General features: G+C 37.2%; 2 protein-coding genes across 2 annotated transcripts; both read right to left on the bottom strand.

The window, feature by feature from the left end:
* Nucleotides 1-6301: 6301 nt before the first annotated feature.
* Nucleotides 6302-17530, bottom strand: LOC116136786 (B3 domain-containing transcription factor ABI3-like). Its single transcript, XM_031422459.1, has 10 exons — nt 15881-17530; nt 15485-15577; nt 15239-15339; nt 15074-15120; nt 14908-14984; nt 14664-14801; nt 8981-9073; nt 7138-7542; nt 6560-6571; nt 6302-6436 (listed from the first exon to the last, which is right to left on the bottom strand). Exons 1-10 carry the CDS (start codon nt 17528-17530, stop codon nt 6302-6304), a joined length of 2751 nt encoding a protein of 916 aa, XP_031278319.1.
* Nucleotides 17531-20503: 2973 nt separating this feature from the next.
* On the bottom strand, nt 20504-21183 carry LOC116136785 (uncharacterized protein At4g13230-like). The gene is made up of 3 exons (XM_031422458.1): nt 21079-21183; nt 20910-20981; nt 20504-20713 (listed from the first exon to the last, which is right to left on the bottom strand). The coding sequence occupies exons 1-3, from the start codon at nt 21181-21183 to the stop codon at nt 20504-20506; spliced, it is 387 nt and encodes a 128-aa protein (XP_031278318.1).
* Nucleotides 21184-21715: the final 532 nt, after the last annotated feature.

The raw sequence follows: 21715 nt of genomic DNA, 5'->3' as shown, positions 1-21715 counted from the left end.
ACTGAGTTCGAGCCAAGACCCGGACCACTAGAGGACACCATAGATCCTTGCATACACAAAGAAGAGCTTGTAACATGGCCTATAGAAGAGTTGCGAGAAGTACTTGTCAGCGAGAAAGACCCAACTCGTGTGCTAAAAATTGGGAGCAATTTAAGCGATGAGCTGGCAAACAGTCTGGTGGGGTTTTTAAAGAAAAACCTCAATGTGTTTGCATGGGTACATACGGATATGGTGGGGATCAGCCTCGAGGTAATGTGTCACAGATTAAACGTCAACCAGGGGCTCGACCAATTAGACAAAAAAGAAGATATATGGATGCTGAGCGATCTAGAGCGCTCAAGGATGAAGTTGATAAGCTCCTGAACATCAATTTCATTCGGGGAAGTAAAGCTCACCAATACTGTCTTGGTGCAGAAGTCGAATTCAAAACATCTTAATTTTTTTACATATGACCTATTGCTATGCCATATGGGATAGGGAAAGCCATTAAGGTTGTTAGAACACAAAGTGGCATACCAATAAGTCTAAATATTTTTAGTTGAAAGAGTTAGAATGAGAACTAGGATGATTGCTAGTTTATCAGAATATTGATACACTGACTTAAGGTTGGCAATATCTGGGTATAGGGACGGGTAGTTTTTTCCACATCCCCACCCTTGGATGCCAAACATCAACCTCGAACCCATCTCCATCCCCGAAATTTGGGGGCCGAAGAAGAGGCTAGTAAACTCGCACATAACATGCTAAATTTGTCCTTGTCCTCGTGCCCTTACCCATCTCTTCCCCCAAAATTTGAATATATATTTATAAGAAATAAAATTAATAATAATTATAATACTCTTTAGAGGTGTATTGGATTATTATTGGGAAGTCTTAGGACTAATTATTTTTTGTTGTTTCATAGAGGAAAAAGAAAAACACTTTAAACTTTTTTAGAGACCAACATTATTTAAATTAAAAAACCATACCGAACACATATATATTAAACAATTAATCAATACATTTATAACCATTTTCCCCTAATTTCAATATATAAATTAAAAAAGAAAACTTACATAAGTCATATGTAGATAATACATATATTTAATAAAGTAAATGAATTTTTTTAATATATTATTAAATTATTAACCTGGGATGGGTAACCGACCCCCGTATCCATCTCGTTATAGGGGACAAAAACTTTCCCCAACCTTAGAATGTTTTGGGTGATCATCATTCGCTGAGAGCAGGTTTTTTCCACTATTTTAAAACCCAACCTGAGGGGAGACCCAGTCAGCTGATCGGGTCCCAGGTTGACCAGTCAACCGGTTGGACCGGTGACGTATCATGATGACCTCAGCAATAAAACATAAATTATAAATCTGAAAATTTGAAAAATTCAACACCACCATTTAATAATAATCCCAATATCGTGTTGTTTTCATCTGATTACAAATTAAATAACAAAATGAGAAAGATAGTCACATAATATAATACAAAAATCATTTGTTGTTAAGGTTTTCTCTTTTACAGTCTCCAATCTTTTGAATTTCAGACATTGAAAGGTTTGTGAAATAGTCTTCTCCAGATTGAAAATCTGAAACGCATATAAAACATGCTCACATAAGGAAAAGAAACTCCAGAATGCATAAATGCACCAACAATATAATTAAGAGCAAATTCAGATACATAAAATCAATTCATAATCGACTTCAATCGAACTTGATAAATTAAAAACCAAAAAAAAAAAAAAAAACAAAAAAAAAAAAAAGAGGAAAAAGAAACTCACTTGTCTAGTGAAGCGGACAAAATCAAGATCGAAGAAAGAGAAGTTAATCAAAGAGACCAAAGTGCATCCGGAAAAAATTATAGCAAGTCACAACAAAGTCAAGAGCTTTGCCTTATATATAAATAAAAGAATCAAAACAACATTGTCAACCAAAGATTCACGCATCAAGACAGATAATTTCATTATTAAAATCTATCTCTATATCCAATTCAAACCCAAAATTATTATTATTATTATTTTATTAAAAAACCATAAATTAGGGAAAAAAAAACCTAACCCTGAATTCAATTTCAGTTAAGTGAAATGGAGAAGGGAATTGTACTGGGAAAATTGTAGAAATGAAAAAAAAAAAAAAAAAAGTGTGCATTGAAATGAAATGAAAATAAAAAGAATACAATGAGACAAAATTACATGAAAAATTAAGGTTTGGTGCGAGGAAATCGAAAATGAAAGGAAAAGAGAATCTCACCTGCAAAATCAGTGAAGAAGTACAGTTTCTTAGTTTTTCTTGCCGTTGTTGAAGTTGAAGAAGATTCAATTTCGATCTTCTTTACACTATGCAAAAGCCGACTGCTTTTAATGTGACACGACTGCTTGGAAATTACTCACATGCCCCTCATTTCAAATTCTGAGTTTATCGTGAATGTCACAGCGGAAAAAAGCTTAAGTTTTGTTCCCGTCGACTAAAATGAAGTCTGACTCATGAAGCTCGACTAAACCTGCATTCCACATACAACCTGTGAAGTTTGAGCTTGATATCAAATCAAGCAATTAGTCTTCGAAGCTCGAAACAAGCACCGAACACTAGGGAGTAGATGTTGTGTGTGATTTTTTTCATTAAGCGCGAAGAAGTCAGAGTTCAGCAAGGTTATAGTTTGACCCATATAATCAGTTCGACTCAACACTTGTCCAACCTAGCATAAGCTAGTCGAGATATAGCTCGACCCAGCATAAGCTAGTCGTGACCAATCTCGACAGTTGTTCAAGCAAATCATAGATAAGCTCAGATCCCAAATATTTTGGAAGAGATCAGATCAACAGCAATAATGGCGCGATCTTAGTGTTCAATAACGAGAATATCAGAGTTGCATTTTAATCATAATTGTAATTCCTTTAATTTTGCTATTTCCTTTGTAAAAAACTTGTATATAAACCCCTTTCAACGATAGAAAATGGGTTAGAAAATTGTTCTAGGCATTAGACTCTTTACTTATAAGCTCTCAAAGAAAATAAGAACCACAGTGGACATAGACTCAAGAGTTAAACTTACCGAACCACTTTAAAAACCTTTATGTGTTCTTTACATTATTATCATTACATTTATTGCATGCTGGTTATCCATAATCACGCACACATTATTTCCAATTCCACTAAGGTTAATCGGATCGCTCTAGTTGGTGTAATTTTTGCATCAACAAACACAATTGATATGATTAATTGAAGAAAGAAGAATGCTATAGGAAACAAATAATATGAAAATAAAAAAGAAATAATGGACATTTTTAGATAAATATTGATACAACAAAGTTGATACTTTGATGTGGGCTTAAATTGGCTCACTTTATCTACCAATTACAAAAAATTATAAGCAAGAGTTCAATAATAAAAAAATAGAGTAAATGACATGTTCCCACCCAAGGTTTCGCTAAATGGCAAGTTCCCATCCCTGGTTTCATAAATTCCAGATTTTCACTTTTAAATTAACATAAAATCGTTTAATGTAATGGTTAAAGGGTAAAGTGGTCATTTGCACTACATTAAATCTGAAATAAAAATGAAAATTTCAAATAACCCTCCACATCTCAAATTTCTCTCACAAGTACCCTTAGGCCCGAATTTTCCTCAGTTGCATGACTCTCGTCTCAAGCCTGATCTAGCCTGATTCTACTGTCGTTGGCCTCCCCCGACAACACCACTACCACCACCACCACCAACATCTCCATCCTCCCTTGTAATACCTCGTATTCTTTGTATGAAATTTTACTAAATTTTATTTTGTGATTTTGGGGGGTAAAGTGTGAGAATTTGAAAGTTTTAAGGGAGTATAGTGTAATAGCTGAAACAAATGTGGACGGTGAAATCTACGATTACGAAAATGGGGGTCTGATACCGTCAGGTTAAGACCACTAGTAATCCGCTGCACCTGCACACACAAAGAAATAAGCGTGAAGTGAACGAAAAACACCAGAGTGGTGTTTGCCATAGGCACTCCGATGCTCAAGTCAGCAAAGCTGAATGAGGCTAATTTAGTGAGGGTTAGGAAAAAAAGGGTTGTCGAAAGTTTAGTCAGAGACTAGAAGTACGATGGTGGTGTATAGCTCTCAAGGGCGAGAACTAGGGGGTTTGAAGGTGTAATGTTGAATGTCTTATGAGATGGCAAGTCTCTGTTTATATAGTAGTCGTAGGATCTTCGAATCCCAGTAGGATTATGAGTCCATAATGGTTGAGGTTAATGAGTAGAAAAGTCTTCAATTCACTTGCCTTAGTAAGGGAAGGAGTCCTATTTAATGTAAGATTCGAATCTTAGACGAATTAGGATATAGGTGAATCTCTTCAAGAGAATCTGGATAGTACTGAAATAGGAAGTAGATAGCCTTAGGGTCTAAGTAAACCATAGGTTTTGTAGGTGATCTAGGATCAATGGGCTTGGGCTCCGATAAACTAACGGTGAGGCTTAAGTGAATTAAGGCCTTAGTGATTGCGCTCAATTTGTAAGCGCCCTGGTGGGTGCAATGGGCTGGCCCATTACGTGAATTCTATTGTGGGCCCAACTAGACTTGGGTTAAGGCTTTGAGCCCTGTTGAAGGTGTTTCGTTTTTGGGCCTAGTGAGGTCAAAGACATTTTTGGCCTTAACAACAAGTGGGGACTAAATTGAAAATTTTTAGATATTTTGATGAACAGTGATAGTTCAAAGAAAAGAAAAACGGAGAAGAAGAAAGAAAGGACAAATGAGAGGAAAGAAAGAAGAGAAAGGAGAGAAAGAAAAGAGAGAAAAAAGAAGAAGATAATAAAGAAGGGAGAGAAAGATGAAACCGAGAATATATAGAGAGAAAGGAGAGAAGAGAGCGATAGAGGTGGAGGTGGCTGCCGGCGAGCAAGCTTTGGCAATCGGATAGAGTGAATGAAGATTTAGCAAAATAGTGATGGGGAGGCAAGCAGGGGCACCGTTAGAGGATTTCAATCTTTTTTTTGGCTTAAGGGTCGAGCAAAATTTGTGAATGGAAAAAACCTAAAACCCTAACTTTTATCTTTAATAAAAGTTATATTTAAATGCTTATTTATGCATGTTTATTGTTTTAAATTGCCTAAGTTGTTTGATTTCTTTATAAAAATGAGTTTTATTGTAACATTATTGTTGGAAATTGTTGATTGACATGAGAAAGATGGAGTTTCGATGTTTTTGGACAATGGTTTGAAAGGAAATGAAAATGGGTTGAAATTGTTAGATTTGAAAACTTTTGAGAACTTACATTTATATTTTTACATTACATGAGATGTTATGAAACTATTATATGCTTATGAGAAAGATGTTTTGTAATACCCCGTATTTTTTGTATAGAATTTTATTAAATTTTATTTTGCGATTTTGGGGGGTGGGGGGGGGGGGGGGGGGGGGGTAAAGTGTTAGATTTTGAAAGTTTTAAGGGAGTAAAGGTAATAGCCGAAATAAGTGAGGACTAAAGTGAAATTTTCTAGATATTTTGATGAACAATGATCAATCAAAGTGAGGACTAAAGTGATATTTTCTCCTGAATTTGACAGCTTAATTGCATCAACACATCAATATCATGTAACAAGAATACTAAATAAACTCAAACTCAAAAGGGAAAGAAATACTGAATTGTTTTTGTACAAATATGAAATGTGTCAATTACATTAAATTACAATATTATATACAACAAATAAATGTCCTATATACACCCAAAACAAAAGCAGGGCGGCCCCTCTTCATCATTCTCTTCAGCCACTTCCCCATCCTCCAAAATTATCCAATATACCTTCAGCATTAGTAGCAGCAGTAACAGCCTCTTTGTCTTCTTCTACAACACCCCTTCCAACATTATCCAGCCTTGGCCTTGGCCACAAAGCATACATAACACCACAACCCAAGTATCAACAGCCCGACGCCTAACAACACCTCCTGATCCAATTCAAGACAACCCAATAAGACATCATCGCATAAACTACAAAATTCTAAGTCCAACTTCCATACCTTTTGATGACAGCATCAACAATGATTTGGATTGGGTTCTAGTCAGTCAAAATAGATCCATATGTCCATGGAAGCACTCAACAGCCTAGTGCTCCTGAAAGTTGCTCATTGTTTCGTCATTCAAGTTGTCCATCGAGGTGTTGGTCATGTCGAACTCAATAAATTTTAGTGCATCTCTAATTGCCTCTCTCGACAAATACTTGGGTTGCAGTCAAGGATCTGCAGCAAGCCCTCCTCTAGTAGCACGACGATGGTTATCCAATGCATATCCTTGATGTTCATGATGCAGTATACTCTTTTAATGTTTGCCCAACTGTTATCATATTTGGGTCTTTCCCCCCTGTGTGTACTGCATCATCCTGTCATCAAACTGAAAATCATCAAGGACACCGTCAAAGTCATTTGTGGCCAATCTTTTCTGCTTATCTCCCTTTCTTGCACCTCTACCATTGGCCTTTTTCATTAAAGTGTTATATGTAGTTACTAGCGTTTGGCCAAAGGCCACATCGATGACGGCACAATACAGATACAAAATATCACCATTACTGCTCTGTCATAGCCTTATAAGTGTCAATACCTCATCGATGTGCTGCATCAAGTAAAAACAACATGATAAGTATACAATACCTTATGGAAAACATAAGCAAAAAAAAGAAAAAAGAAAAAATAACCCATTGAGTCGTCAAGCCACTTGCCCATTGTCAACATATTTTCAAATCACTCCCGAGGATAATCCCCGGTCTTGCACTTCACATATCCATCACTTCCAGAATCATTATAATAGGCATAGAAGAGTTTTGCCTTTTCCTCATCTATTGGCCTATACAAATCGACCTTTAACTCCTCCATTTTCACTTGCCCACTTCCTCCGCCTTCCTCCTCCATTTTCACTTGCCCACTTCCTCCGCGTCTCGCCTCACCCTCCTCCATTTTCACTTCCCCACTTCCTTAGCCTTCCTCCTTACCCTCATCCATCTTTGCTTCTCCACTTTCATAGAATTCCTCATTTTTTTTCTTCGTTTTCCTCTTCTTTCTATACGTTACTGCCATATAAAGAGAAATTACGTGCTTACTCTTTCTGCTCTCTCTTTTATGCTCAAGTTGCACTTCAACCACTTTCAATACCCCACCAACTTCCTCCTTCACCCTACCAACTTTCTCCTCTACCATTTTCATCCGCTCTTCCATCTTCTCAAACCTCTCATAAACGGTTATTGTAAAACTCTTAAACAGACTGCTTATGAGGTCAACCACCTCATTCTCTCGACCCCGACGCCTCAGTAAAGTGGTACTTGTTGTACCAGTTTGCCAATTTGGTGGAGGCGTACGAACCTCTTCCTCCTCTTCCTCCCTCCCGTCGATTGAAGTTTCATCATCCTCGGCGTCAACAACATTCTCAAACAGTGGCCCTGCAACTGCACTCACATGCATGACCCCTTCTAGATCCCGCATTAGGAGGTCTATCCCTTCATCTCCTACATCGTCTAGTGTTTTGAACGATATAACATACTCCTCTCCCGCTTCACCCCTAGTAGCGGTAAAGAAGGGACGAATGACTCTCTGCAATAAGGAAAAATAATTAATCAAATTTAAGCCATATTTAAAAGCAAGTGCATATTCAAAAGATTAATCCTTTAATCTTACCAGAACCGCTTGAATTTCTATGTCTATTTTGTCGTAATCTCAATGGGTACACTTTTCGATGCGCCACCGCAACATCCTAGGAAATTACGGTTGCTCATCCGAAATCTTCTTCCTCCCCCCCGCCTTAGCCAAGACAAGGACGACCTCATACATCCAAGCCTACATTGTTAAAAAACAGTCCATATCATAATTAAAATACATATAATACAAAAAATATAACAAAAAACTATTAATATTTACCTGCATTGTCCATGGGAAGCCAAACAAATTGTACATGCTCGGTCTATTCTTCTTGACAGATTGGCGATGCTTTAACCCCATGTCTTTTCCTTGCAGGGAGTCCATGGTTAGCTGAAATGATACCCATCCTCACGGATAAGCATTAAAGAAGTCCATGTTGCTTGCAAACTTCATCCAATCCATATTAACAGCTTTTGTTGAGTCAGAAGCCATTAGGGTCGAATGCACGAACTATACCAGACACATCTTGAACCTCCCTAAAGAGGTATACCCATCTTCCCCCCCAAAACCTTTTTAGCCAAGTTATCGGCTGCCCTACTCTTCTTTATTCTCTCTTGCTCTTCCGCATTTAGAAATGCCCCACATCTTAAGCATGTCATCAGGGCATATTCCATCATCCCAAAACATAATGGCTTCCTATCCACCACGAACCACATTTCTTTTTTTTTTTTTTTTTTTTTTTTTTGGCTTTTAACTGAGTGCAGCAACATATAATGCACTATCTGTCCCTAGAACGCCTTTTTTCCAATTTTCTCCGATGTTCACAAAATGATCGAAACAACTCTCTTTGAATCTGTTTATACCCTTCTTTTGTTCCTCTAAAATCTCCATTATTCTCGTAAAAACTTGTCAACTCGACTTAACTGTCACCCTCTCGGGGAAGTACGGTACCTTATCGCTTACAACCTCCAACCCATAGTCTTTATAATTTACGCTTCGGAAAATCTGCACAATCGATATAAATTAAATATCAGAAAAAAAAAAAAAAAAAAAAAAAAAAAAAAAAAAAACAACCAATAGGTTGCCAATTTGGGGGATATGGGCTTTGAAGGCATCGAGGAGTAGGTGTTTTTGGCCTCGAGAGAACCGAGGAAGCCAATGCAAGCCCTACAGAGGCTGTTGTGGCAGGTTTCATAAGCTTGGAGGGCTGAAGATGGCAGGAGGTGGCCGAATAGAGGGGCTGGAGGGCTGCTCTACATATTGCAGGGCTAGCCACGCACAGTTGCGCCCACGTAGCTCCTGCCATCCCCAGCCCTCCAACTTCCCACAAACAACCTCCTTACGGCCTCTTTTGCCTTCCCCCGTCCTCTAGAACCCAAACAAAGCCACTCACCCGATGCCCACCAATTGCTCGACAAAACGCCATAACCGTAACAATAAAACCAACTACATATCCCCTAAATTCGTACAGATCAATCAATTTTCTCTTCAAATTCAAAACCACAAGTAAAAAATGTACCATTTCTTCACCGGCGTCCTCCTCCTTGCCTAAATTCTCGCCAGCGTCCTCCTCTTCAGAACCATTTTTCGATTCTTCTCTCTGTTCTTGTGCCGCCATTGTCTCCTCTACCTTTATACCACCTTGACTCATTGGATGATCCACAAAGCCTCTTATTCGAAAGCCTTTGAACAGCCACCGCCGCCAGAGTCTAGGATTTGGAGTGGGGTTGGGTTTTTCTCATCTTTGTAAATATCAGCCATGATTTTGTGCAAGGAAGCTTTAGGATCGAATATTTGTCGGAAATAGGACACTTTTATCTTCAAAAATCGTAGAGAAATCAAAGGTGTTCATCAGTTGTTTTTTGAGTATATGGCTTGCTTAAGCGATTTTGAAGGGTGGGGATCGTTTTCAATTTTCAAAATTTAAACAAACTTTCATTAATTATAATATTACCCACATATGTTTAAATCTTTTCAGTTTAACCCGTTTTACATGTTTAATGAATCATAAGTGTGCCACATCAGTTTTTCTAACTTAAAAAAAAAATTGCAAAATCTTTTTAGGGTTATTTTTTTAAATGCAAACTTGGGAGGTCTGACCAGTTAAATTTCCTCGAAGAAGGGAACGACAGGGAGAAGAAGAAAGAGAGGAGAAAAAGACCAGAGAAGAAAGAAAAGAGAGAAAATGGAGAAAAGGAAAGAGAGAGAAGAAAGAAAGGAAGAAGGGAAAGAACGTAGAGAGACAAAAGTAGAGAACAATGAAGGTGGCTGGAAAAGTGGCCGCCGGCGAACAAAACTCCGGTGATCGGAAAGAGTGGAGAAAGATCAAGCATATGGGAGGTGAGTAAAACTTAGAATTTCCCTTTTTGATGAGTTTTAGTTCATTTGATTTGTGTTGGTTATAATTGAGTGTAATAGCATGAGATTACACTAAAATTGGAAGATTGAGTTCAATAATGTCACGTGGGTAGAACATATATGTGTTTCCTAAACAAAATTTGGTTAAAGATGTGATTTTGATATAACAAGTCAGTAACCTCAATTCTGGAAATAGTTGGCAGTTTTGAATGAGTGATTTACTTTATATGCTAATGTTATTGGTTTACATAAGAAATTGAGTTTTTTTGGAAAATTGTTGTTGATAATATAAAAATTGGGCTAAAGTGTTATTATGAAATCATGTTGAAAACTTGCATTTTAGCCTTATACTGCACATAAGAATTTAATGTTATGTTATATGTTTTCTTGATGAATGAAGGCATGAGATTTATGTAAAATGGTGAGTTAAAGGTATGTATATTGATGATAGTAGTTTTCAAACCACATATATAGTATTTATCACCCTCATGATATTGATTTGATTCTACGCATGCGTATGACATGATTTTGCCGGCCCAAGTGGGTCGGAGGCCCGAGCTAGGCAGATATTGCTAGACATTATTTGATTTTGCCGGCTCAAGTGGGTTGAAGGCTCGAGCGAGGCAGATATCGCTAGACATGATATGATTGTGTCGGCCCGAGTAATGCATGGTCTCGTTGGGTCAAAGGCTTGAGTGGTGACCAATTCTGCCTAGCAGGATGGATCTAGTGGTTCAACCTGCGCGATGTTAGATCTTACCGGGTTGGACATATTTACCCCTGGTACTAGTTGGATGAGAGTTTTAACATGTATTTGAGAAATGGTTTGGATATGTATATTTATATCATGAATTTAAAATGAAAATTTATAAATGCAAGTGCTATCTTTATATGAAATATTTTTAGAAATGATATTTTTTAGAGAACATAAGTATGATCTGTTACCATAAGAGTTTTCAGAATGAAGCTTTTACCGTGAGAGATTTCAGCATTGGTTATGGAAGATGGTTTATATTATAAAATGTGTTTATGGAAATGAGATTTTATGAGCATAAATGTTTTATTGTATATTGAAATATTTTATTGCATACTAACCTATTCTCCACTCACTGAGCATTATACCTCATCCCTCGTTTTTAAATGTTGTTCTTTTCCATCCTTACTAGGTCAAGAAGGACATTGTGCAGAAGAGTGAATCTCACTCAAGGTTGAGCCACACGACTTTATTTCATCATATGTGTCATAGTTGTGTTTTATTTTCCACTGCAAAGTTTATGTTTCTTCATCATGTATTTATTTCATGTTTTGGATTGTAAAAAATATGGAAAAATCTGATACTATATGTTTCATTTTATAAAAATTTAGTTGCATCTGTTTATTTACAAATGATGTTATATTTATTTGTGAGGAACAAAAAGGAGTGCTTATAATTTTTTTTTTAGCTAGAAGAGTTTTATGATGTTTTAATTCATAAACAGGTTTCATAGTTTTCCCACATGGCACGTCTCGGTCACCCGAGTCTCATGGGTGTGCCTGAAGCTTATGAGATAGCGAGGGTCGGGACGGGTCATGTCATGTTTTGAGAGTAAGTATGAGACGTTAGTGGCTTTCAAACCACCCTAATTAGTACCCATCCCCCTCACGATATTTATTTGATTCTACGCATGTGTATGATTGGTCATTTGCTAGCCCAAGTGGGTCGAAGACCCGAGTGAGGTAGATATCGCTAGACATAATTTGATTTTGTCGGCCCAAATGGGTCGAAGGCCCTAGCGAGGCAAATAACACTAGAAAAGATTTGATTGTGCCGACCCAATCAATGCATGGTCTCACTTAGGGGTGTTCGGTTCCGGGTACCCTACACTTTTTGAAAGAACCGGAACCGATGGTTCCTTGAAATTTGGAACGAGAACCGGAACCGACCTTCCTAGGTACCCAGAACCTGTAACAACGGTTCTGGTTCCAGTTCCAGTTTTGGGTACCCTGTAAAATTACATGACCCCCTAAAAGTTTTTAAAATAGCAAAAAAAACCCTTAACAACTTACCCCTACCCCTACCCCCCCCCCCGGCAGTTGTTAACAAAAATAAAATTCAAAATTACAAACTCCATTACTTTGTAAAGGTAGATTCTCAAAAGTTAAACCAACTTACTTTAAATGTTATGAAATATAAATATAAATGTATTCACAGTACTTTTTCTACAAAAGTTTTTATTAACCCCCATAATCTTTAATTTTATTTTATATTAGTCTCGGTTCCTGGTTCCTGGTTCCGGTTCCAGTTTCTAACTATAGGAACCAGAACTGCACAGTAACGGTTCCAAAAATTTGGAATCGGAACCTACCTATTGACGATTGGTTCTAGGTAGGAACCGGAACCAAACCCAGGGTATTCGCCGGTTCCGGTTTCAACCGGTTCTTTTGAACACCCCTAGTCTTACTGGGTTGAAGGCTTGAGCAGTGTTTGATTCCGCCTAGTAGGATGGATTTAGTGGTTCAAACTGCGCGATGTTAGATCTTGTCACCGTTGGGTACTAGTTGGGTGAGAGTTTTCACATATGATTGAGAGATGGTTTGGATATATATATGTATATCATGTATTTGAAGTGGAAATTTGTAAATGCAAATGTTATCTATATATGAAATGTTTTTAGAAATGATATTTTTAGAGAAACACGAGTATTGATTTGTTTACCATAAAAGTTTTCAAAAAAAAATTTTGCAATGAGAGATTTCAACATTGGTTATGAAGGATGGTCTATATTATAAAATATGTTTATGGAAATGAGATTTTATAAGCATGAATGTTTTATTGTATATTGAATTGTTTTATTGCATACTAACCCCTTCCCCACTCATTGAGCATTTTAGATCACCTCTCATTTTCAAATGTTTTTCTTTTCCCCCATCAGGTCAAGAAGGAGATTGTGCAGAAGAGTGAATCCCACTCAAGGTTAGGCCACATGACTTCATTTCATCATATGTGTCACAGTTGTGTTTTATTTTCCACTGCAAAGTTTATGTTTTTTCATTATGTATTTATTTTATGTTTTGGATTATAAAAAATATGAAAAAATCTGATACTATACGTTTTATTTTGTAAAGATTTAGTTGCATTTGTTTATTTGCAGATGATGTTATATTTATTTGTGAGAAACAAAAGGGAGTGCATATAAATGTTTTAGCTAGAAGAGTTTTATGATGTTTTAATTCATAAACAGGTTTCATAGTTTTCCCATATGGCATGTCTGTGTCACTTGAGTCTCATGGGTATGCCCGGAGCCTATGAGTTAAGGAGGATCTAGATGGGTCATGTCATCCCTACACCAAACCCTTATGATTTTCACCTGATTGCTTCCACTGACGATCGGTCGCTACTAGGTTTAGGGTTTTGCCTTTTCAAGCCAGATTCTAGCAGCCAAAATCCCACCCATCACTACCCTTAGCATCATTGACCCCTCCTAATCAAAACCCTCGTCACCTCGGCATCTGGTAGCTCGCCAAACGCCGTCCACCATGCACAACTCCAGCAAGCGACATCGTAGCATGTGCACTCGAATGACGCTGTTGTGCAATTTCTTTGTTTCCTCGCCTTCTTCACGACATTTATTCTCCTTCGCGTCGCTACTGCCGAGCTTTGGTTGGTCTATGGTGCCGATTGTGGCGGCTAGAGTTTGCCTAACTTGTAGAGGTGCGATGGACAAACTTCTATCTTTCAGGGGGGTTTCTGATAATTAGCTGCCATAATCAAAAGTAAAATGTTCAAGGGCAGGTTGGTAATAGCACTCTCTATATTGTGTCAAAATCCAAGAATCACTAACAATGTTAATTTAAGTGTGTGAATATGTAATTTATGAAACCAAGGGTGGTAACTTGCCATTTCTTGAAACCTTGGGTGGATAGAATCGTTACTCTAAAAAATATTGTGTGTCTCATAATAAAATATGGTGTGTGTACATATATATATACACCAATAATTAATCACATTAACAATAAATGTTCTTTCCGTTGATCTCCTTTAATTTTATGGATCGAATTTAAGTAACTTTTCCCTTGAAAAAGAAAAAAACGTGACCACTCAGGTTTCATATTCAGCGGCTTGATGTTAACTAATCAAATTTTAAAATTCATAACAAGTGAGAAAATCACAGAAAATGTTTATCATTATCATCACTTTTCCCAAGATGCATCCAACCATGTCCTATTAATCACATTTCACCTCCAAGTAATTATTAAAAATAAAAATCATGGAACAATTTGTAAGGGTCTAAATACACAACAACAAATACATCTATCCATTCATTTTATACGATGAAGTAATACCGAAAGTATTATTAACATTCATAATAAACACAACGGTGCGCCTTAAAATGATCAATTAAAACACACCCACATAATAATACACACACTTTAATACCACATAATAATACACATTACAGAAATTCTGTACTTTATAACATATTACAAACGATTCATCCACCACAGTTGAACGCTGCGATCGTAACGCACTGTTGTCAAAAACCAAGCCGCTTTAATAGCTTCCCCAGTTGACATCTGATCTGAGAAACCAAAAAGTTGAAGTAGTGGGCGGAGAATCAAAAGATGTTTTAACAAGACCAACAACCCCCATTGACCCGCCATTTGTCTAATCACTTCCATGCATGACACGAGAGGTGGCAAGGGTTTGTTGGGTCTTTCTTTCTTCTCTCTTACTTTACTGTTTGAGGGATGGGTGAAGATGACGAATCATTTCCAGCAGTGGCTGGAGTGCTTGCATGCTGATTTCTTTGCGATTTTCCTGGCCTCTTTGTCTCAGATTTTAGTCCTGGTTGCCGCACCTTCACTCCTCTTATCAACTGTGAGATTGATTCAAGCTTTTTAAAGAAGATATTATACAAAATTTGGAGAAGATAAAAAGTATTTGAAAAGACTACGTGAATTAGATGATGGTTTAGTTCTTACATATTTGCCACATTTGATGTCTGAGTATATGACTATGAAATCTCCTTCTTGAAGTCCATTTGTTCTAACAAAATCTCCTGAAAGATTATGATTGAAAATGAGAACAATGTTATTCATAAAGACTTGATAATATATATGGATCTATATCAAAACTCGAATAACCCACCTGTGTTTTCAAGGAGATACATCCTGCTTTTGTTGTTTGGCCAGAATCTGAAACTCCAGAAAGAGAAAAAGAAAGAAATCCAAAGAAGAAAAGTGTCACTTAGCAATGAATGCTATGAACAGAAAAAACAATGGAATGAATATAAGAAGGTTAATTTTAGAATACCTATAGCGCATGTTCCAGACACGAGAAGTTCCAATGTCTTCCATGGCAATAGAAATGCCGTCTCTTGCTTCCAGTTCTGGGAGATGAGTTTCTGCTTCTTTCTGTAGAAATTTACATTTTTTTTTTCCATCAAACACAGCTCACCAATTAACCCTTTGAAAATGAGAACATTACACCAACTAAGATCTAACTTTTGAACTTTTCTTTTGAAATGCAAAACACAAAACAAAAATAAAGAGAGCATACTTTTGGCAACACGATTCTTCCAAGGTTACCCACGTCGCTCTGCTTCAATACTTTTTGCAACAGAAACCTCAGGTTCTTCTCCGGCTTCCATCCCTAAATGAATATAAAAACAATCATCATTACCGTACACTATTGCTGAGCAGCACCACATCCAGAATTAAAAGTTTCCATATATTCTTAAACGAGTTTTCCTGATTTATAAGGCATCTATAGGCTCGATAGATAATTTGATAAGCAAATCATTTTTTCCCATGTTTCAAAATATGGTAACCAACATGTTAACTAATCGATTATGATAAATTGGGTTGGATTTTACAGTGTTAATTTTCTTTCACAAATGGGCAAATCTCGGCAATTTATAACAATGAAAAATATCAAAAGAAAAAAAGAATCCACCTGTCTCCTATCTGAAGCAACCTGCCGCTGGTAATTCTGCGGTTGCATGGAAGATCTGTCTAGAGGCAGCATCGGCGTGGCCGAGGCTGCACCACCTGCAGGAGAGGGCCAGAAGACCCAGTTTCCGGTGTTGCCTTGAGCAGCAGGGTTGCAACTATCATTACCAAATCTTGCATGCTGGTCTGCACTCTCATTCGACATCTGGTTTTGCTGGTTATTGTGGTGATGATGATGCCTTGGATGCGATGAAAGCCTTCTTTGCCTAGCCATCCTTTTCTTTCTAGCTTCCTTGGTGGCAGAAGAACCTAACCTCATCAACCTTTGATCTCCAGGCCCATGAACATATGGGTATGGGTACTGATTCCCATATCCGGTGAATGCATGGGGATGGGGAGGAGCGGGGTGCAGATTGTTATCCGGAAACGAGTTGTAATGAGAAGCCATAGCAAACTGAGAAGGGGGCCATGAATGAGCAGAATCAAGCATATGATATTCTGTATGGGGAGGATAACTGTGGCCATTCATATTAGATGCTCCATTTGCAAATGGGTCACCCATGTAACCAACCATAGGTGGAAATCCCGGCACCACAGTTGCCGGATCAGGAATGTAAGACGGCTGCCCGATCCATGGCGACTGGGTAAAACAAGGGTTGGGTTGATCATGCGGGATAGGATTGCAATTCAGGCTTGGGTTTGAGGTAGGGTTAGGGTTAGGGTTAGGGTTTTGGAAAGGGTCCTGATATTGTTGGTAGGGAAGATTGGAGGCTGATTCTCTAATGCGTCTCTTTTGGAGATGATTAGTTTGCACCCATTCAAGTATAAGTTTCAAGAGTTGCTTCATGGCTTCTTTTCCACCACCCAAACGCTTGGCAGCACACTCTATGGTAGCTTTCTTGATTTTCACTCTCCTTAAGTCTTCAGCTGAAACGGTCTCTTTGTTTGTCTTCAGCCATTCCAAGAATACCATGGCCAAGTCATCTGAAGGCCCTACTTCACGGCTATCTTCATTGTTGTTCTGCATCATAAACTGTGCATGTCCTTGTTGTGGCATTTCCTGAGGTGGTTTATTGTCCTGTTGAAACTGTTCAAGAGGGTTGTCATCATGGTGAAACAAAGACGAAGGATCAAACAAATCATTGCTATCGAGCAGATCCATGAACCCAAAATTCTCCATCACATCCATGCAGTCACCGCCATCGATACAGTCCGTCGGCTGAATAATCTCCATGGAAGTAGTAGATGACAAAGTCGGTGGTACATCTACTGATCGATTTTGATTATCATTTTGAATCTTTTTGTCCACATCTTCTTCTACATCTGACCTTAAAACTGCCCAAGACGCTGCAGAAGAAGATGAAGTAGCCGAAGATGACGATGAAGAGCTACCAATGGCCTTCACCGCTGCCGGATTTGATGAAGATGACGAAGAAGACGACATGCAAGGGAAATCCGGAAGAGGAGGAAAGTCTCCATACAAGATTGAAGCGTCATCAATATCAAGGAGATCATCTTGTGGTCCATCAAGCCAGATCTCTCTTTCGCCGGCACCCAGAACTTGTTCTGCCGCCAAAACCTCAAAACCAGTACAGTTTGTTTCATTTTTCGGAACTGCATGTAGATCTTCAGCATGCAGTTGCCAACTCTTCATCTAGCGTTGGTGGTTTTTTTTTTTTTTTTTTTTTTTTTTTTTTGGGGAAAAAAAGGGTAGAAACTTGAAACGATGTTCTGTTGTTACAGATAGAATTAGAGAAAGACAGGAAAGTGGAGAGAAATAAAGGAAAAAAATGAGTGAAGGATAGGGTTTTTTGCTGTACGGATGGATAAGTGCAGGTGGGAAGATTGTATCCGATTAAGGAAGCAATAGTGAAAGGAGTTTGGTGTGGGCTATCAATTCTCAACAGAGAAGAAGCAATAAACCATCTGGTTTATCAACAAAGATAATATAATAATTCCTTAACCCATCAAAAGAAAGGGACTTCTCTTCTCCAAATCTATGCTTTCTACTATTTAATTGCATAACATAAAAAGATTCGATAAAAAAAAAACCACAGAATAATTAATAACAATTACACCATTAGGACTTCACAAAATCATACTGTATACTACACAAACATTATCGGCGGCCAAATTAAGTAGAGAACAGTGATTGATCTCAAACCAAGCAAGGCCAACATACAACTAGAGATGAGATGACTGAGTTTTGAAGATAACACATGCGTTAATCTTCCCAAAGTTAACCCCATGTGTTTTTCGTTCTTCTGGGAAGTTTCAATTGCTAACTTCTTTTCAGATAAGTTCAAATCAGTTTTTAGGGGTTATACATATACAATTAACTTTGAGAGTAGTGTTTAAAGAAGAGAGAGAAAGAAAGGATGGACAGTTTTAGAGGAGATAGAGATAGATTTAAGAAAAAAAAAAAAAAAAAAACAAAGCCTCGTGCCCCTACTATCTCTCAGCTTCACTCCGGATTTGTGCCACCAGCCATACGTTCTCTCCTCAATGGTGCCAACCAGCGGTGCCTCAGCTTAAAACTAACTATATGCAATTCCTTAGGTCTTCTCTTAATTCTTACTAATTTCAATAAAAAACTGAATCTATCTTTCTTATGATCATTATTGGTAAATCCATATATATAGATACATCTTGATAAGCATTAATTGTTCAATCATCAGCTAATTTAACTCAGATTACTGCTTATCTAGTTATTCTTAAAGAAAAGTAAGTTTAAGCGAAGAAACAATCAGATTGATAATTAATTCGACCACATCAACAGAAGTGTAATGCTAAAGTTAATAATTAATGATCAAATAAATTAAAATGATGGATCAAAAAGGTTTTTAATCCAAAATCACTCAAAAGTAACACAATTTTTTAATATATCAACACATTCTTGTTCTCTGCATTATTCTACGAAGAGAGAGAGAAATGGTGGACCGACTGAGTTCAATGGTTTCAGAAATGGTTTGTCAGATTCGTTGGGTAAGCGGCGGGTTTCAAGTTTGCTGCAACGTGTCCATGCACTCTGACGTAACCTTACCCTCACTTGCTCCTCATCTGCCAATAACAGCGCTTCAGTTTCAATCGTCTTTATCTCTACCCCAAAGCATCCGCTAAGTTTACAGCCTGTCATTATAAAAGCCTCTGACAGTCCCGTTTAATGGTGAGACGTAAGCAATGGGTTGTATTTGAATATGTTTCTGCTGCATTGCATGCCAGAGAACTCTATGGGTCTTCAGGAGTCTTTGGGTTTCCGTACACTACATCCACACTGGATTTTCTCTTTTAAATTTTTCTTTCTTTTTTCTCATTTTTAAATAAGATGGCTCTTGTTCAATCTTTCACGTGGGCTGGGTCACCGACGACTTTGTGTGCAATAATAGTTGCACGTTGATGTTGACTGCTTGTTACTTTGAATCCATTAAGCTTTCATATGTTTCAGTTTTATCAAAAGTGAACTGTTGCAGAGCATATCCAGTTGAAATACACCATCTTTTTGATATCATTTCATATATGAAAATTATTGTCTTCGTTTCGCAAAGTAAAACCTCTGAAATGGTAAGTCCAAACATTGATCTTCTCTCTTTAGTCTACGCGGCTAAAGGTATTATTCCCTACTTTTACAAAGAATTTGCACCAAGAACTGTCGCGAAGTTAGTTTCTTCATTTCTGGCCTTGCAACATATTGAAGAGGTCAATACAAGTAGTAAAAAAATTTATACTATAATTCAATTATATAAACTAAAATATATGAGTTATTTAATAAAGCATGTTTTAACATTACTGAGCAAACTCTTTTTCTCGCGCTAACTTAATCGACTTCTTTTGTTCCTTATTTCTTTCCAAAAGCATCATAAATTTTCCCCAAATTAATTACATTTTTGAAAGTTAGCATATGGACTGTCTAATTAGAATTTTAATATAAATATACTGAAAATCTACAAACGTAATTAATGATCAAAATCACAGTCTACAACCAACATTTGAACGCCAGGATAATCAAATTGCTCCAAAGAAACCTGGAACGGGATATCGAAATTGTGCTTTATTGGATAAGGTCAACACTAAAATTAAACAATTATATTGATTCAACTGTACACAGTTTTGCCAGCCTCAATTGATCGGGAATTGCACATAAAAAAATGGTTCTTAACTAAAGTCAAGAAATTAGGTGAAGTTAATTTGGATGTGGGGATTCAGTTATTCTGATTCTTAAAGTCCCTCATGGTCGTGATAAAGGCCGGGGAACGGGATCAAATGTCATCTTTAAGAGAAGATTGAAATCATAGACAGTATATGGATAATATTGTTTAATAATCTCTTAGATTGCCCGAAGGAGAAAATGAAAGAAAGGAGGATTATTTATTGGGTGAATAAAATTTTCATGCTTACAAAAATTAAATCAAGCAAATAAATAAATTAAAAACGTATAATCTAGTATAAGTAGTATAGTTTATTAGCACACTGCTGGGAAATGAAAATTTCTCCAAGTACAGGTACATTATCCATGCTATAGCACATATAACAAGCTAGATAGTGTAATAGTTATTAGATTATAATAACAAAATTAGGGAAGGGCAAAATTCATATTGATATATATATATGAATTCACAGAGTAATTTGCTCAGGTACTGATGTTGCGCTTGAGGGTTTTAGCACCATCTTTAATGGTATCCGTTGATCCCTCAGCTGTCCCAACCACTGTGTCTATTATCTTCCCTGTTGTGTCCTTGACTGCTCCCCATGCATCTTGCACCGTTTCCTTCGCTTTATCACTTATCTCCTGTGTTGTTTCAGACACTTTTTGTGCCGAGTCTTTTGTTTTCTGGGCAGCCTAACCACTCACAACCCAGAACAGAAAATTAGATCTATCAGAAACTGAATTACAACAAATTATTTGGCATATTAATAACAGATAATGTTGCATATAGATATGGATGTAACCAAAAAAAAAAAAAGATAATCTGCAATATATATTATGATCATAATAGTATTACATTTTCAGCTACACAAGAAGCCTCATTTTTTACCGTATTTGCTCCACTTTTTGCAGCCTCAGCGGCTTTTTCACAAGCACTTGAAAAATCTTGTTTTGAACTTAACTGCAACATAAATACAAAGTAAGGTAAAATTTACCCGGATTAGAATTAAGTTTCACTGAAAATCTAATAACTATGTACAATTGGTAGTGTGACTCACCCGCACAACGTTCCTCGACTTGGAGCTCCATGGATTCCTTGTGGCTGCTAGTTTAACCGGGGTGCTCCTCGGGACGAGGGAGGTTGTTAGAACTAAGCTTGCCATAATTAATTTTTACGTATTATGTTAATATTTCTGGAGAGAAAAGATTATGTTGGATATATATAAGAGGGAAGAGAGGGAGAAGAGAAATGCCAAAGTGAATCCCAAGTTCCACATGATGCATTTAGCGATTTTGTCTCAGCTGGGTGGCTAAAACAATTTTAACGAAACTATTGTGATTAATGGACCCAGTATTTTAGGGTTTTTGTTTGCCCTATTCCTACAATTCATGTTTTGCAATTTGCATGTATTGTGTACAGATATGGTTAAGCAAGTCTCCACTTTTTTTTCAGTTTTTTTTTTTTATTATTTTAAGTAAAAGATGACATTATAAGATAGTTTTATTTATGGGTTATGTATGGGTATGCTAACAAGTACACTCGTCACCTATAATTTAATTCGCTGACTCTAAGCAAAGTTCCACATGACGAATCTGATCCCTCTGCCGCTCTGATGTAGTCTCCGTGCCTTCACATAAAATTTGTTCAATTTTTTTTTTCTTTTCATAATTTTTATTGATAGAGATTGTATTGGT

This window comes from Pistacia vera, unplaced genomic scaffold (genome assembly GCF_008641045.1).
Source record: "Pistacia vera cultivar Batoury unplaced genomic scaffold, PisVer_v2 Contig32, whole genome shotgun sequence".
Classification (NCBI taxonomy): Eukaryota; Viridiplantae; Streptophyta; class Magnoliopsida; order Sapindales; family Anacardiaceae; genus Pistacia; species Pistacia vera.
This window is presented reverse-complemented; position numbering and strand designations above follow the sequence as displayed.